Source organism: Podarcis liolepis (assembly GCF_965112155.1).
Source record: "Podarcis liolepis genome assembly, chromosome: 3".
Classification (NCBI taxonomy): domain Eukaryota; kingdom Metazoa; phylum Chordata; class Lepidosauria; order Squamata; family Lacertidae; genus Podarcis; species Podarcis liolepis.
Genome location: NC_139557.1, coordinates 67,940,255 through 67,955,946, shown reverse-complemented (window position 1 = coordinate 67,955,946; position 15,692 = coordinate 67,940,255). Strand labels below are relative to the sequence as shown.

The window sequence follows — 15,692 nt, the reverse complement described above, 5'->3', positions numbered from 1 at the left end:
GGTGATGTGTGAAGAATTGGTTCTAAATTTTCTGATCTGATTAAGTCTTTATTAATGCTGGAAGCTAAGACTGCAATTGTATGCACATTTAACATAGGACTACTTAATATAATGGAACTTACTTCTGAGTAAACAGGCAAAGAACTGAGTTATAATGCATTTAGACTGCAATCTTAAACCAACTTACCAGGGTGTAAGTAAGCACCACTGAATTAGGGCTTACTTCTGAGTAGACGTGGTTAGGCTTGTACTATTAATTTATCTAATTAATTTCAAATTGATGCCAAGCTGTCCTCCCCAGCCCCAATAGGTCTAAATATTGCATGCTCCAATATAATGCCCTCCTTGGGACTGTGGGAATCATTTAAATGTTGCTTGTGATTTTATACGATTCCTTATATTTCCACAAACATAAAATTGACAAATGTTTCTCAGCATGAAGTAGACTCAAAACAGATCTATTTTATATGCATACAAACCGTGTACATGGCTAGTATAATTTTTACTAGCTGAATATTTGTAGCATATTGTAATGCCAGCCAATTGAAATGAGGTTAAATAAAAGACAAGCAGAGGCAGCAGTAAACCTCCAAAGATTTATTTTAACATACTGATCAGAACAGTTGTTTAAAAGCAAACAGTAAAACAAAGTTTCTACTGTAAATCTATAGCAATGACATTTCTGTCAATTCAACTAGTGATCACTAGAGATTACAGTCCAAAGCTTAACCAAATTAAAAGCTCTTCCTGACAGTAAGAGCTGTTCGACAGTGGAATTTGCTGCCAAGGAGTGTGGTGGAGTCTCCTTTTTTGGAGGTCTTTAAGCAGAGGCTTGACAACCATATGTCAGGAGTGCTCTGATGGTGTTTCCTGCTTGGCAGGGGGTTGGACTCGATGGCCCTTGTGGTCTATTCCAACTCTATGATTCTATTCTATTCTATTCTATTCTATTCTAAAATAGATTCACGGTGTTTGCAGGTGGTGCTTATTGTGGTGATCAATGTTCCTCATTCATGGAAGTTTTCTTGCAGCAGTCACATGACACTGTCATCAAATGGCAAACTTATTTCTTTTGTCTTTTAATCTGAATTTATTCTTTTAAGGGAAAATCCAGTACGTTAAAAAACAACAACCACCTGTTGTTTCATATATATTTTCTGAATCAACCTAAGCAAATACAACATGCCCCTTTCCCTTCTCCTCCACCAAGAGCATGTAGCAAGTATTTATAGGAATAGTTTGCAAAGAAGCACCATGTACTTTAACCTATAAATGCTCTCTGCACTGTCTGGCAGAGTTATTCCAGGTCCTCGCCTATTTGCACATGCCAAATGAAGCTTCATGAAATGTGTCCCTTGATTTTTGTATTCTCTGAACTGTCATTTCTGCTTTCAGCTTTTCTGTTAGGACAATTTGCCGTATTCTGTTGAACTATTCTTCAATCTATTCCTCTAGTTCCAAGACGCTGTCATATGGGCTGCTGTCAACAGGTACATGTTAAGATTTTTATGACACAAATCCTTAACCTCTCACTCAACAAGTTGACAGTAAGGTCATGGGGTGGGGGTCACCCTCCTTTGTTGGGTAATCTACAATCCTGAAAATCTCTTTCTAGGAAACCTGAATTTCTCTACATCACCACACCATTTGTGTGATACTTCAACAATCCATATGTCATATTAACCCACCACCTAGAAGCATCCTCAGTAGCTGGAAACTAATTGCTATACATTTATGATGATAAACAATATATGTCATAGCTGTAGCATGAATTTTTTAGGTCTTAATTCTGACAAAGACGAGTTGGTTCATTCTGTATTCTCTCTTCCAAACCCACAAATTATTGTATAAGATTTACTTTTATGGTGCTTTACTTTCTAAATATACAGTTTCTATTTTTGTGGAAGCTCTTAGTATATCTAGATTAAGACAGCTGTGAGTGATATTATCAAAAACAAAAATTTAGAATTAAATAATATAAATTTGCCCTGTAAAATTTCCTCATTAAAAATTCAGAAGATGATTAAGTTTTGCTTTCAGCAGACACTAATTGCACAGTTCAATAACCCCTCTGAACTTTGTTCACATTGGACTTATTTTTATTTGCTTTGACTAAACGAGCACAGAAGCAAAGTAAATACTGTCAATATTAAAGTAAAGGTAGAGACATCACCTTGCCAACAAAGGTCCATATAGTAAAAGCTATGGTTTTCCCAGTAGTGATGTATGGAAGTGAGAGCTGGACCATCAAGAAGGCTGATCGCCGAAGAATTAATGCTTTTGAATTATGATGCTGGAGGAGACTCTTGAGAGTCCCATGGACTGCAAGAAGATCAAACGCATCCATTCTTAAGGAAATCAGCCCTGAGTGCTCACTGGAAGGACAGATCGTGAAGCTGAGGCTCCAATACTTTGGCCACCTCATGAGAAGAGAAGACTCCCTGGAAAAGACCCTGATGTTGGGAAAGATGGAGGGCACAAGGAGAAGGGGACGGCAGAGGATGAGATGGTTGGATGGATGGTGTTCTTGAAGCTTCCAGCATGAGTTTGATCAAACTGCGGGAGGCAGTGGAGGACAGAAGTGCCTGGCGTGCTCTGGTCCATGGGGTCACAAAGAGTCGGACACGACTAAACGACAACAAAGGTACCCCTGCCCGTACGGGCCAGTCTTGCCAGACTCTAGTGTTGTGCGCTCATCTCACTCTATAGGCCGGGAGCCAGCGCTGTCCGCAGACACTTCCGGGTCACGTGGCCAGCGTGACAAGCTGCATCTGGCAAGCCAGCGCAGTACACGGAACGCCATTTACCTTCCCGCTAGTAAGCGGTCCCTATTTATCTACTTGCACCCGGAGGTGCTTTCGAACTGCTAGGTTGGCAAGCGCTGGGACCGAACGACGGGAGCGCACCCCGCTGCGGGGATTCGAACCGCTGACCATGCGATCGGCAAGTCCTAGGCGCTGAGGTTTTACCCACAGCGCCACCCGCGTCCCACTGTCAATATTAAAACTTCTTTATTCCCAAGTTGTAGCCACAAATTATTATGTCTTTGAGTTACAGTGCATGAATACAAAATCTTTCCCAACTGCCTGTGTTTATGGATCCATACACACAGAATTGTTCTTTTTATCATTACCAAATAATTGGGGTCAATCTCCCACCCCCTGCTTCCCTTCTGCCCTCTGCAGGTTTGTATTTTCAAGCATTTCAAGCATGTGCAATCCTATGAACATTTAATTGGAAAAAGCAGGTATCTCAGTGGACTTACTCCTAGGTACAGTAATTGTGTACTGCATAGGATTGAAGCCAAAGGCACATTAGCTAGGAAGCAGATTCAATGAAATCAACAGATTTACTTCTGAGTATAGTCAAGAGTGTGTGCTACACAGCTGGAAGGGTATTTATTTAAAAGGTTTATAGATCTCCTTTCTACAAATGTTCTCCAATACAACTCAGAGTGCACTTTCAGTTTCCATTGATTAAATTACAGCCAGGTGTCTCTGTGTGTTTTTATGAAAAAGAAAGAAAGAACTGGGAGCTTGAGTTTTATGAAAAAGAAAGAAAGAACTGGGAGCTTGAGTTATGAAAGTTTTGAAAAGCTATTAAATATATACGGTACTTAGCAGCTGGTAACAGACAGCAGAACAGAAAAGGCAATTTCTGACAATCCCTCTCCCTACAGTACCCACTCTCCGCAAACTGCCCAACCCTCTAGGGTAGATTCAGAAGGGACATGAGGCATTGAAGATGAGAGGAGTCACAAAATTATTATCATACAGAGTGACCACAGCAGTTTTTGTGCCAAAACTGGCCCTAAACCCAGATTGAAATGCATCTAGAAAATTAGTTTCCTTCAAGAGCTCCTAGATATGGTCCACAACCACCTGCTCAAGAACCTTGCCCAATAAAGTTTCTGTGATTCAGTTCTGTTAGTCTATGAACCTCTGCTCCAAGGAAGGAGAGTCTGTTCCACTGTCAAACAACTCTTCCTTGTCAGAAAGCTCTTACTGATGTTTAAACAGAATCTCATTTCTTCTGACTTGAATCCATTGGTTCAGGTCCTAAAAGGGCAAGGGTCCTGAGCACAAGTGGACCCTGACAGATCCAAGCACGTTTGTCCACATCCTTGAGCCTTACTAACTGAAACTCATCCAACACAACCAGACTAGAAAGTGCTCTGGACACTCTTTGATATTCATCTGCTGTACCAGCAGTCAAGATCCCAGTGGATTCAAGAGATTTTATCCTCAAACTGCTTTGCATACAAGTCATAGCGGTTCTGCCGCTTCCTTCTGGCTAGACTCTTAAGATGTCTTGCACTACCTGGAAAAGCTCTGCCAGTTGGCACAATGAGGATTCAATTCACTCCCACTAGGCAGGCATGGTGATGATGCCTCATCAGCATTCGATTGTTTCCTCACTCTAAGCTCTGGAGTACACCAGGGAGCCAAGCAGGTTCCATGAAGCAGGAGAGGGCACTATGGGGCAATCATGTCAACGGCCTGAACAATTCAGATGTTCCAGAGGTCAGACAAGGTTTTGACAGCAGTGCAAGTCATATCAGCTGGAAAACCCCCAGAGCTATCTGGAATCTCATTGGATCCATCAGCCTCTGAGGGTGGACCATCCTCATGGGTCCCCCACCTCTGTAGAGGGGGAAATGTGCTGAAAGCCTAAATCTCAACATGAAGTGATCTGATCATGACAAGGGACTGATGTCAATATCCCCCACTTTCAGACCACCCTCTTCCTTCCCAGTTGAGAAAACAAGATCCAGAGTGTGGTCTGACATATGCGTTGGGCCGGTGACATGTTGAGACAGCTCCACTGTTGTCATGGCAGCCATGAGTCACCCCAGAGTCAGTCACCTCAATATGGATGTTAAAGCCTCCCAAAGCCAGCAGTCTGGGAGTCCTCAACACCGCTTCTGAGACCAGTTCTGCCAGCTCAAGCAGGGAGACCGCTGGGCAGGGAGGTGGGTGGTAAACCAGCAGAATCTCTAATCTGTTGCAATTGCCCATCACTAGGAACGCACACTCTGGATCACTTCCCAACTGGACAAAGAAATGGAATTTCTACAGACTACAGCAACTCCGACCCTCCTCTGCCCTGATGCTGCACCGAGTACCGAGGTGGGCACAGCTGGGTGAGACCAACTCCACCCTGCGCACCCACCCAGGTCTCAGTGATACAGACCAGTTTGGCCTCCTCATTCATAATCGGATCATGGATGAGGGAGGCTTTACTCAGAACCAACCTGGCATTCAGCAGCAACAGCCACAGACTCAAGGGCTGGCTGACAGGACAACCACAATACCCCAGGTTGGAGGAAGGGCTAGCATATGGCACAGCCACTAATTGCTTTTGCCATATGCCCCTTCCCTGGCTTGTGCTTCCATACCTCTCCTTGTCAAGAACCACTGAAATTAGGGTGGCCCCTGCTCTCCCTAGCTCCTCTCTCCCAGGTACATCCTACGTCCCTTCATTTAAAAACAACGAAACCCCCCAATTTTAAAGCACACACTTTAAAAGCAATTAAAAATAATTCAAAACACTTTAAACAGGGCAATAAAAACAGCAGTAGAACCTGCCAGGCCAGGTGAGAAAGGCCTGTAAAGCAGGAAGCAGGTCCTCCAGGACTCAAAAAAGCTGCATCCCCCTCTGTTCTCTTTCCCAGTTTCACAGCCAGTCACATCTGAATACATGAATGCCAAGAAACCATAATAGAACAGCTGACTTGGTAAATGTCTAAACTGCTGCACCAACTTCTAAGTGGCACCGAAACTTAAAATTGCTAGGTCAATTACTGAAAACAAATTAGAACCACATGGTGTTAATTAGGTATTACTTAATGCAAAACAGATTCATTATAGAGTACTTAAATGGTTCTATTTGTTCTATTTCTTTTTTGCTTTTTCAACTATATGTATTATGGAAGAGGTGGTAAATCTTAAGAATATGGAGCATCATCATCAAAGTTCTGTAACAGAGCTGGAGAAAAAAAAACCTGGCATCATCTGTCTGTGGCTACATGGCAGCAAAACTAGAACTATTTATGGGTGGCGCCAGACAGAAAAGTGTTCCAGATTAACTAATCCAGAACAAATAATGCCCCGTTTCAATTTTAACCATGACTACCTCAAATTTTTAACTCCCAAATTTTATGCAGGTCTACTCAGACAAAAGTCCCACTAGATATGATGGGGTTATTGTCAAGTACATATTTATTCATTTACAGTACTGTAGACCAATATAGCTGCTGTTCTGGAAACCAAGTGAAAGCAACTCCCTTCTGACTTTACTGTACTGTATGCACACAAACTGGAGGGGTAAGAAAGGGAAAAGCAGAAATGGGAAGAGAGAAATTCTAACTGGAAGTCAGAATTGGGCAGCTTCAGAAAGCAGCAGGGGTTGCATAAAGTGGGGCTGGGATTGTAACTTGCACATCTGTGTCCATCTGTGAACAGTGCAACAGAGTGTTCTTTTGCAGCATTTCTTGTAAGCATTAATAGTTGAATGAGGTGGAGCTCTTGGATTCATCTTTTTTTGTTCTATTTTTTGTCCAAGGAATTCCGCAGCTGCAACTAATCTGTCATGTTATTCCCATTTGCTCTCAATTTTTAAAACTGGTAACCTGTCATAAGAAATATAAATGAGGATACGTAAGAGGAGAATCAAAAATCCTGTTGAAGAGCTCTCTTTTAAAAAAATAAAAATCTTTGGCACAGTTTTTAGGATGTTCTTCATCTGTTAACTAAAGACAGTTGTAATGTGGCAGCTTGAGTAGAAAAAAAACAAAAGTACTGTAGTGGAGAACAGCTATTAAAAAAAGAGACTGGAAAGAACGCAAACTGGGATGCCTTGGTGTGAAAGTGCTGAACTGATTATTGTGCCCAGCCAAAAGAACATGAATGACTTGTGGAATACTCTTATCTTTCGTTTTGCAAAACAAGGGCACTGACACATAAACTTGGATCCCAAGAAGGACTCATGGAAGAGGGTTGGTGGAAAGGAACTTCTATGGCCCCTAAAATAAGGGGACCCTCTGTGGTGGGATGACCTGCGGCAGATGAACTGATCAAAATTGGGCTCAGGCAGCGTCCATGAGCAAGGTCTCACTAATGGATGACAACGGTAATAATGTTCTTTCCATTTTTGATATCCAGTGCATAAGATGTTCAGCTGTAACAGAATGCTGTTTATTAAGATACTTCATGGCTATTGAACTTCACGGGTGTTGATTGATCTTCTGAAACGTATTACAGACATTTGCATTTTTTTAAAAAGCACTCTCACTGTAGGCCCTCTATAATTTTATCACCAACATTCAGTGTCAAATCCTGGAACATTTATACTAGCAAAGAGAAGAGGACCACCAGGACAGGAATTCTACTCAGTCCTCATTACTGTTGCAAAGGGAACGTGTTCAGTGGAGAAGCTGCAATGATCCATCTTGCCTCACCGACATATCTTTGAAGCAGACACAGGGAACAAAGTGATGTGGATGGGAATGGATCAGCCCCTCTAGACGAGTAATTATTTCATAGTCAGGAAGAGCAATGGTGGCAATATTGAGACCCAGCATTCGGGAGACGACTTCTCTGAAGTCCGCCAGCTGTAAAAACAAAAGGGGGGGGGGAGAGATTAAATTATATCTCATGTCTCCTCCTCCCATACCAATCTGTCCATGCCATAAGTGTGGGAAAATTATTGCTTGTACATGAGAGCATGAGCAAAGTTCTTATTATTGCAGGGTGATTTCATAGCTAAAAGCATCCTTGGAGCATGAACAGCGCGTGAATAGCTCGTGCTGTCCCAAATGATTGGTTAACGTAGCATAGCCTGACCGCTTGCGTGGTCTAGTGCGATGGCCCTTATCTGCTGGCTGAGAACAAGTTGCTTTGCTTGTATTTTGTATCTTTCTGACTTCACACAATAAAGGCTGTGCTGCAGTAGCTCTAAAGCAGCCATATTTCTTCAACCTATCTTGGTGTTAGACTGATTTCTTCGGATGTCGAGCTGGCACTCGACACATAAGCATCTGAAGATCTTCTTAAATTCTCACGCCATTTATGTTAAGGTGGGTGGTGAGGCACCCTGCCAAGGAATGCAGGGAGTGTTCCTGGTGTCTGTTGTTATTTTGGGGCCAGAGGAAGATGGTTTTGCTTGTTTGCTGCCCTTTTAAGATGCTTGGGGTTTTATACCAATTTAAGTTTGAATGTTTTATGCTGCTGTTTTATTGCTATTGCTATTGCTTTGTTTGTCTGAAAAGGCTTTTGTTTTCAATATTAATCCTAACAAAAAACAACACATTGCATAACGAAAATGTAAATGAACGTAAATGAATATAACCAAGATCATATTACAAAATTATAAGAATGTAAATAAATTCTATATACCGTATTTTTTGCTCTATAAGACTCACTTTTTCCCTCCTAAAAAGTAAGGGGAAACGTGTGTGCGCCTTATGGAGCGAATGCAAGCTGCGCAGCTATCCCAGAAGCCAGAACAGCAAGAGGGATTGCTGCTTTCACTGCGCAGTGATCCCTCTTGTTGTTCTGGCTTCTGAGATTCAGAATATTTTTTTTTTCTCTTGTTTTCCTCCTCCAAAAACTAGGTGCGTCTTGTGGTCTGGTGCATCTTATAGAGCGAAAAATACGGTATATTGTCCTCAGCCTTATAATTGCAAAATGTAATAGGTAAGTGCTGGACAAAGTTCTATAAATTTAGTTGTTTGTTGTCTTTTTTCTCTTATATAACATGCAAAATTGATTACTATTATTATGTTCCAAATCCTCTCAAGCCAAGCTAAAAATGATGATGCTTTCCACACTTTGTCTTTGGTCATTTTTAAAATGATTTAAATCTATTTCCAGGTCTAACTCTGGGACTGTATCTTGTAGATAATTCAGTAACAATATTTTTGAGTAATTTAATAACAAATATCCATTCTTTTCTAAAATAATGATTTTGAATGGTAAACCAACATGTCTGAATTACTGGACAGTGTGTGTGTATACAATTTGCACATTGACCATTACATCTCCAGCACTTGTCGCCACAGTATATCCTAGAAAGTGCCACAGGGTTCTATCCTAGGCCCATTGTTGTTCAACGTCTTTATAAATGCCTTGGGTGAAGGAATTGAGCAGAGGTTCATCAAATTTACACATGACACCAAGCTGGAAAGGTAACTAAAATTGCAGAAGACAGAATTGGGATTCAAGATGACCTTAACAAATTGGAGAACTGGGCCAAAACTATCAAAACCAATTTTAACAGGGACAAATATAAGCTTCTGCACTTAGGCAGGAATAACCAGCTGCATAATTCTATGATTCTATCCTGGGAACATGCAATATCTCTGCAACAAGAGTGCTACTATAAAGAAGTTGTTCTCTTCCTGTGGCTTTATGCTTAGCTCCAAATTGTTTTGTTCTGTCTGTGCTAGGAGAAAGGTTTTGTATTGCCATTTTTGTTGGGGGGTTGTTTTCGTTATTATATTTTGCATTTCTAATGTTGTATAATGCTTACTTTTGCAGAGAATTTTATAGATGGGTAGCCATAGAAATTTTAATGAAAACAATGATTATCGTCATAAAAAAGAGAGCTTACAATAATTTATAAAATGCATAGAATGTAAACTATGAAACAGAAAATAATTGCCTTTCTACTATAAAATCACACCAAGAAATGAACTCAATGTCACTAAAAAGCTTTACATGTCCTTTAAAAAAACACCAAAGTGGGGTGTTAAAATCTGGCAGGGACTCTTTGCAAGGATGGGGAATCTTTTCTCTGTTGGTGGTTGTACTCCTTTGGGTGAGAGTATTTATTGGAAGACGCTTCATGCGGATGGTGAATGAAAGCCAGAAGTGGATGGAGACAGAGCCAATGGCGTTTAGCAATGTACTTGAGTATCACTGTCCAATGTGGTTTGCCAGACTTGGAGGCTACAGCAATGGCCCTTGACTTTCCACCCTCGCCCTACCTTTGCTGTCTCTCTGTCTCTCTCTTTCTCTCTGGATGGGACATGCGTGTGTGGATGGTTGGTGTATATGCATGTCTGTCTGTTGGGTGTGATGCAGTGGCTCTCTTTCTTTGTTACATAATACTGAATAAAGATTATAAATTAAAATAAATTATAATGAGGCATTATTGACCTGACTTTCACATACAGTGGTACCTCTGGTTAAGAACTTAATGCATTCTGGAGGTCCGTTCTTAACCTGAAACTGTTCTTAACCTGAGGTACCACTTTAGCTAATGGGGCCTCCCACTGCTGCCGCTGCGCAATTTCTGTTCTCATCCTGAAGCAAAGTTCTTAACCCGAGGTACTATTTCTGGGTTAGCGGAGTCTGTAACCTGAAGCAAATGTAACCCAAGGTACCACTGTACATGTTGAATTTATGGGCTTGGTCTATGCCACTTCATGCATGTAGGTACTCACATAAAACAATACAAAGTTGGAGAGGGACTTGTAAAACCCATCTAGTCTAAGTGCCTAAATGATGCAGGAAACCCAGAACTAGAGTATACCCAACAGGTGGCTGTCTAGCCTCTGCCTGAAGATGTCCAGTGTGGGAGAGCTCACCTCAGCAGAAATGCACATCTCCACAGAAAAGAATAATAATGTGGAAATCTAGCATGACTCAGTAAGGCTAGATCCTTGACCTCTAGCTTTCTGTACAGAAAGGATTTTTTTTTTTGTATGAAAGAACAGTCAGTCATATGAGTCCTTGGATTTTATATGAAATGATAAAACCCAGCTTCAAGGTTTACCACCTCCACGAAAAGTATTGAGTAGTTAGAAAGAAAGAAGGATGGATGGATAAATATTCAGCTTAGGTTTCCTTTCCTGCTCAGTTCCAGGAAAAAAGCTGGAAGCGATTGTCTTCTGCAAAATATCCAACTTGAAAATTCAACAACTTTTAGTCAAAGCAGTTGAGGAGGAATCTGAAGTTCTGTTTATTTTATACTGCAACCACACATTAAATATTACACACTTCATTGCATGACTTGAATCAATGTCAAAATATATTCAGATCTTTGTGGTTCATTGTGTCCAAAAAGGTCTTTTTCCAAATGCTTACAATTGTTTGTGCTCTTTAATCTGGTGTTATTAGAATAGGTGGCATTTGATGCAACAGATTGCATTATCCTTGTTTTGAGAATAAAGACAAGCTGTCAGGAATCTGCCCAAGAGCAGTGCTATTATCAAATGAAGTGCTTTCTATAAATCAACTACTTTTATTCATGGAAAAGGGCAACCACTTCTATTCTATGAGTGCTGTGCTATACTGTGTGAGCAGTTTAATCTCAAAGCTTTTGTATAAAATGCAGAAGCCACTCTGGCTATGAAGGTGTAAGGAAGGTCTGTCCAATATTTTGTGGGCCCTGGGAAGAGGCTTCTTCAGAGCAAAACAGAAGAGCTACCCTGGAACCCCTTCAATTATCATTGGACTCCAACTCCCATCAGCCCCACCCAACGTGGCCAATGGTCAGGACTGAAGGGAGCTGTAGTCCAACAAGCTGTGGAGAGCTTGGAGGGAAGAAAGGTGAGGTGCTTACATCTACTCTGAGGCCATTTGAGGTGGAATGATTGTGAGAGAGCAACATTAGCTGGGGAAATAAATAGCTCTGGCTGAAGAACAGGAAGAAGTGAATGCTTATTTGTTTCACATGGAACCAACACAGCCAGTACACTGATCACTATGATGCCTGATTGCCAACTAGTCCCCTGAGAGGTCTATTGAAAAATCCTTTTTACACGTAAACCCCTAAAGAGTAGTCAGTGCTTTTATATTTGTAGCCAGTGCCATCAGTATAATTACCAATATACTGACTCAATGAAGTTTGGAAGTAGGATAGCAATTATGTATTTTATATACAGAAGCCTTTAAGACATTATACAGCATCCACCCCACAAATTTGTGATCTCCACAGCTCAGGGGGCTTTTGAGTGTGAGAATTCATGTAAAAAGAGTTGGACTGGCAAATTCTTTTTGGCACTGGCTATCTTAACGGACTTGAACTGGACCTAACGGTCAGGGGTCCCTTTACCTTTACCTTGAAATGTAGTGATGTATTGAAGTGAGAGCTGATCGCTGAAGAATTGATGCTTTTGAATTATAGTGCTGGAGGAAACTCTTGAGAATCCCATGGACTGCAAGAAGATCAAACCTATCCATACTTAAGGAAATCAGCCCTGAGTGCTCACTGGAAAGGACAGATCCTGAAGCTGAGGCTCCAATACTTTGGCCACCTCATGAGAAGAGTAGACTCCCTGGAAAAGACCCTGATGTTGGGAAAGATGGAGGGCACAAGGAGAAGGGGACGACAGAGGACGAGATGGTTGGACAGTGTTCACGAAGCTACCAACATGAGTTTGACCAAACTGCGGGAGGCGGTGGAAGACAGGAGTGCCTGACCATGGGGTCACGAAGAGTCGGACACGACTAAACAACTAAACAACAACAACAACCTTGAAATGGCATATATAATACACTAGTAAAAAAAGAAGTCTTCATTCACTTATGGAGTTTAACTTTTTGTAAACTAAAGAGTATTTTTTAAACTCACACCAACAAAAAGGAATATGACATTTAAAGCACACACCCGAAATTGCTTCAGATACCAAGTTGCTAAGTGGTAGATGAAGGGAACGCAGTGGATGTAGCCTACCTTGATTTCAGCAAGGCATTCGACAAGGTGCCCCATGATATTCTTGTAAAGAAGCTGGTAAAATGTGGTCTTGACTATGCTACCACTCAGTGGATTTGTAACTGGCTGACTGACCGAACCCAAAGGGTGCTCATCAATGGTTCCTCTTCATCCTGGAGAAGAGTGACTAGTGGGGTGCCACAGGGTTCTGTCTTGGGCCCGGTCTTATTCAACATCTTTATCAACGACTTGGATGATGGACTCAAGGGCATCCTGATCAAATTTGCAGATGACACCAAACTGGGAGGGGTAGCTAACACCCCAGAGGACAGGATCACACTTCAAAATGACCTTGACAGATTAGAGAACTGGGCCAAAACAAACAAGATGAACTTTAACAGGGAGAAATGTAAAGTATTGCACTTGGGCAAAAAAAATGAGAGGCACAAATACAAGATGGGTGACACCTGGCTTGAGAGCAGTACATGTGAAAAGGATCTAGGAGTCTTGGTTGACCACAAACTTGACATGAGCCAACAGTGTGACGCAGCAGCTAAAAAAGCCAATGCAATTCTGGGCTGCATCAATAGGAGTATAGCATCTAGATCAAGGGAAGTAATAGTGCCACTGTATTCTGCTCTGGTCAGACCTCACCTGGAGTACTGTGTCCAGTTCTGGGCACCACAGTTCAAGAAGGACACTGACAAACTGGAACGTGTCCAGAGGAGGGCAACCAAAATGGTCAAAGGCCTGGAAATGATGCCTTATGAGGAACGGCTAAGGGAGCTGGGCATGTTTAGCCTGGAGAAGAGGAGGTTAAGGGGTGATATGATAGCCATGTTCAAATATATAAAAGGATGTCACATAGAGGAGGGAGAAAGGTTGTTTTCTGCTGCTCCAGAGAAGCAGACACGGAGCAATGGATCCAAACTACAAGAAAGAAGATTCCACCTAAACATTAGGAAGAACTTCCTGACAGTAAGAGCTGTTCGACAGTGGAATTTGCTGCCAAAGAGTGAGGTGGAGTCTCCTTCTTTGGAGGTCTTTAAGCAGAGGCTTGACAACCATATGTCAGGAGTGCTCTGATGGTGTTTCCTGCTTGGCAGGGGGTTGGACTCAATGGCCCTTGTGGTCTCTTCCAACTCTATGATTCTATGAAATGCCAAGAGCTGCTTATCAGTCATATTGTTACATACCTGTTTCTCTCTTTTCATCACTGCCTGTAGAGTAGATTTAAGTGTTCCCAGTTCACTGGTAACAGATTCCAGTCTGCTTTTGGCCTTCTCTTTATCTTCCTTTGCTTCACGCTCTACATCATGCAACTCTGATTTGACAGAGGTCAGCTGCTTCTCAGCCTTTGCCTTCATCTTTTCCAGTTTCTCTTGGGACTTGCTTAGATCTTCTATGGTTCTGTCCTGCTCCAGTGTCCTGATCTGTGAACAAATTCCAGAGTTGCCTCAGGAGGGGTGTAAACAGTAGGCTATCTAGCGCAAGGGGGTATAAAGCTAAACTACATAAGATGTGAGAGATCCCTGCTGAGATCTCTTGAGGTTTACATTTTTTATGTAAAAGCAGCCAGTTTTGATTGCTGGGGTGCAGAGGATGGTGTGGTTAACCTTCTGCATGCCCTCGCGCTGTTTTATTGATCTAAATCCTGCTACCCCAGATGGCTATTTGCCTTGTTGAATAAGACATTGTATATCTCTCCCCCCCCCCCCCCGGAATAAATTGCAGCTTTGGCTGGGTGGGGGTGGTTCGGTTAGAAAATGGTGTGAAGGGAAAGTTAAACTCCACTCCCCTTAATGTGGGGATGAAAATGCATGCTTTGGAGTAATCAGATCCGGAGAGGGGGAGAAGCCAGCAATTAATCCGGGGAATTTTTACACAGGGTGTGTGCTCTACTGCCAAGGCCCTTGCCTACATTTACCCAGAAACAAGTGGTGCTGAGTAGACTTGCATAGGCTTGTGTTATTATCTACTAAGACATTAAGCAGAAGTCCAAGATTCTGAAGAACACAAATTTCTCAGCATTTCTAAATTGCTCTATTTTGCCCAGTACTCAGCATGAGCTGAACAGTTTTGGATACACATATGTAAAATTTAAACTATCCACTGGCATTTGTACACCTTTTGAGCATGGCTTAAAAGAGATAGGTATCATATTCCCCCACCTTCAGTTCGTTGGTGTCAGCCAGTTTAGCTTTCAGGTCTGTATTTGTTTCTCTTGCTAAGGCAAGTTCATTCTGTAATCTGTCCACCTTTTTTTGTAGTTTTCTGACCATCAGGTTGGCATCATCTCTTTCCACAGCCAGGGCTGTGCGCACTTGCTTCTCTTCTTCTAGCTGTGCTATCTTCTGACGCAAAAGTTTCATATGTAGCTCTTTGCTGTCAAGCTGCTCTTTCTGAGTTCTCAACTACATTGAAAAGTTAAAAAGCAGTGAACACACATACACACACCACAAAATCACACTTCACCGTGAAATGTCATGGTGAATATTTATTTATTTGCCACCCACAGAAAACATGAATGTTAACATTTTTTGCAAATGTTAGTGGGATCTTTGAAGGGCAGATCAGGAGGTGGACACTGACGTGGGGGCAGTGGAGATTTGGGTGACTGAGTGGAATGTGTTACTGTTTTAGGATGTTGTCTGAGGGTTTGCGTCTTTCTGTTCTTCTCGGGAGGCGGAGATTGCTTTTAAAACTAAGCTGCATTTAGGCAGCAAATCACTCAACAGAATGGCTGTTGTATGGTTGAGAAATGGGGCCACTAAAGCAATTGGGAATGACACTATGTAGTGATGAAGAATTCTTACCTGGACACTACAAAAGAGATGACTGACCCCATAGCCTACTCATAGAGGAAACCATATTTTTCCCTCATACATGGTTCCACTACCCCAGAATCTCTAAGAACTGTAACCTCCTATCCCAAATTTCTCTCTTTTGCTTCTGCTCAAAGGTCTGTCAAAAGTGATGGGGAGGATTTTGCCAAAAAGCTCAAGGCAGCATACATGGTTGTCACTCTCCCC

At 41.9% G+C, this 15,692-nt stretch overlaps 1 protein-coding gene across 1 annotated transcript in view; it reads right to left on the bottom strand.

The window, feature by feature from the left end:
- Positions 1-6,203: 6,203 nt before the first annotated feature.
- Positions 6,204-15,692, bottom strand: part of LOC310702450 (uncharacterized protein) — a 62,676-nt gene continuing 53,187 nt past the window's right edge. The window contains exons 17-19 of the mRNA XM_083493932.1: positions 14,832-15,074; positions 13,857-14,093; positions 6,204-7,612 (exon numbers count right to left, since the gene is read on the bottom strand). Of these exons, the coding sequence (XP_083350058.1) occupies positions 7,424-7,612; positions 13,857-14,093; positions 14,832-15,074 (669 nt within the window). The 3' untranslated portion in view covers positions 6,204-7,423. The remainder of the gene's footprint in view (positions 7,613-13,856; positions 14,094-14,831; positions 15,075-15,692) is intronic.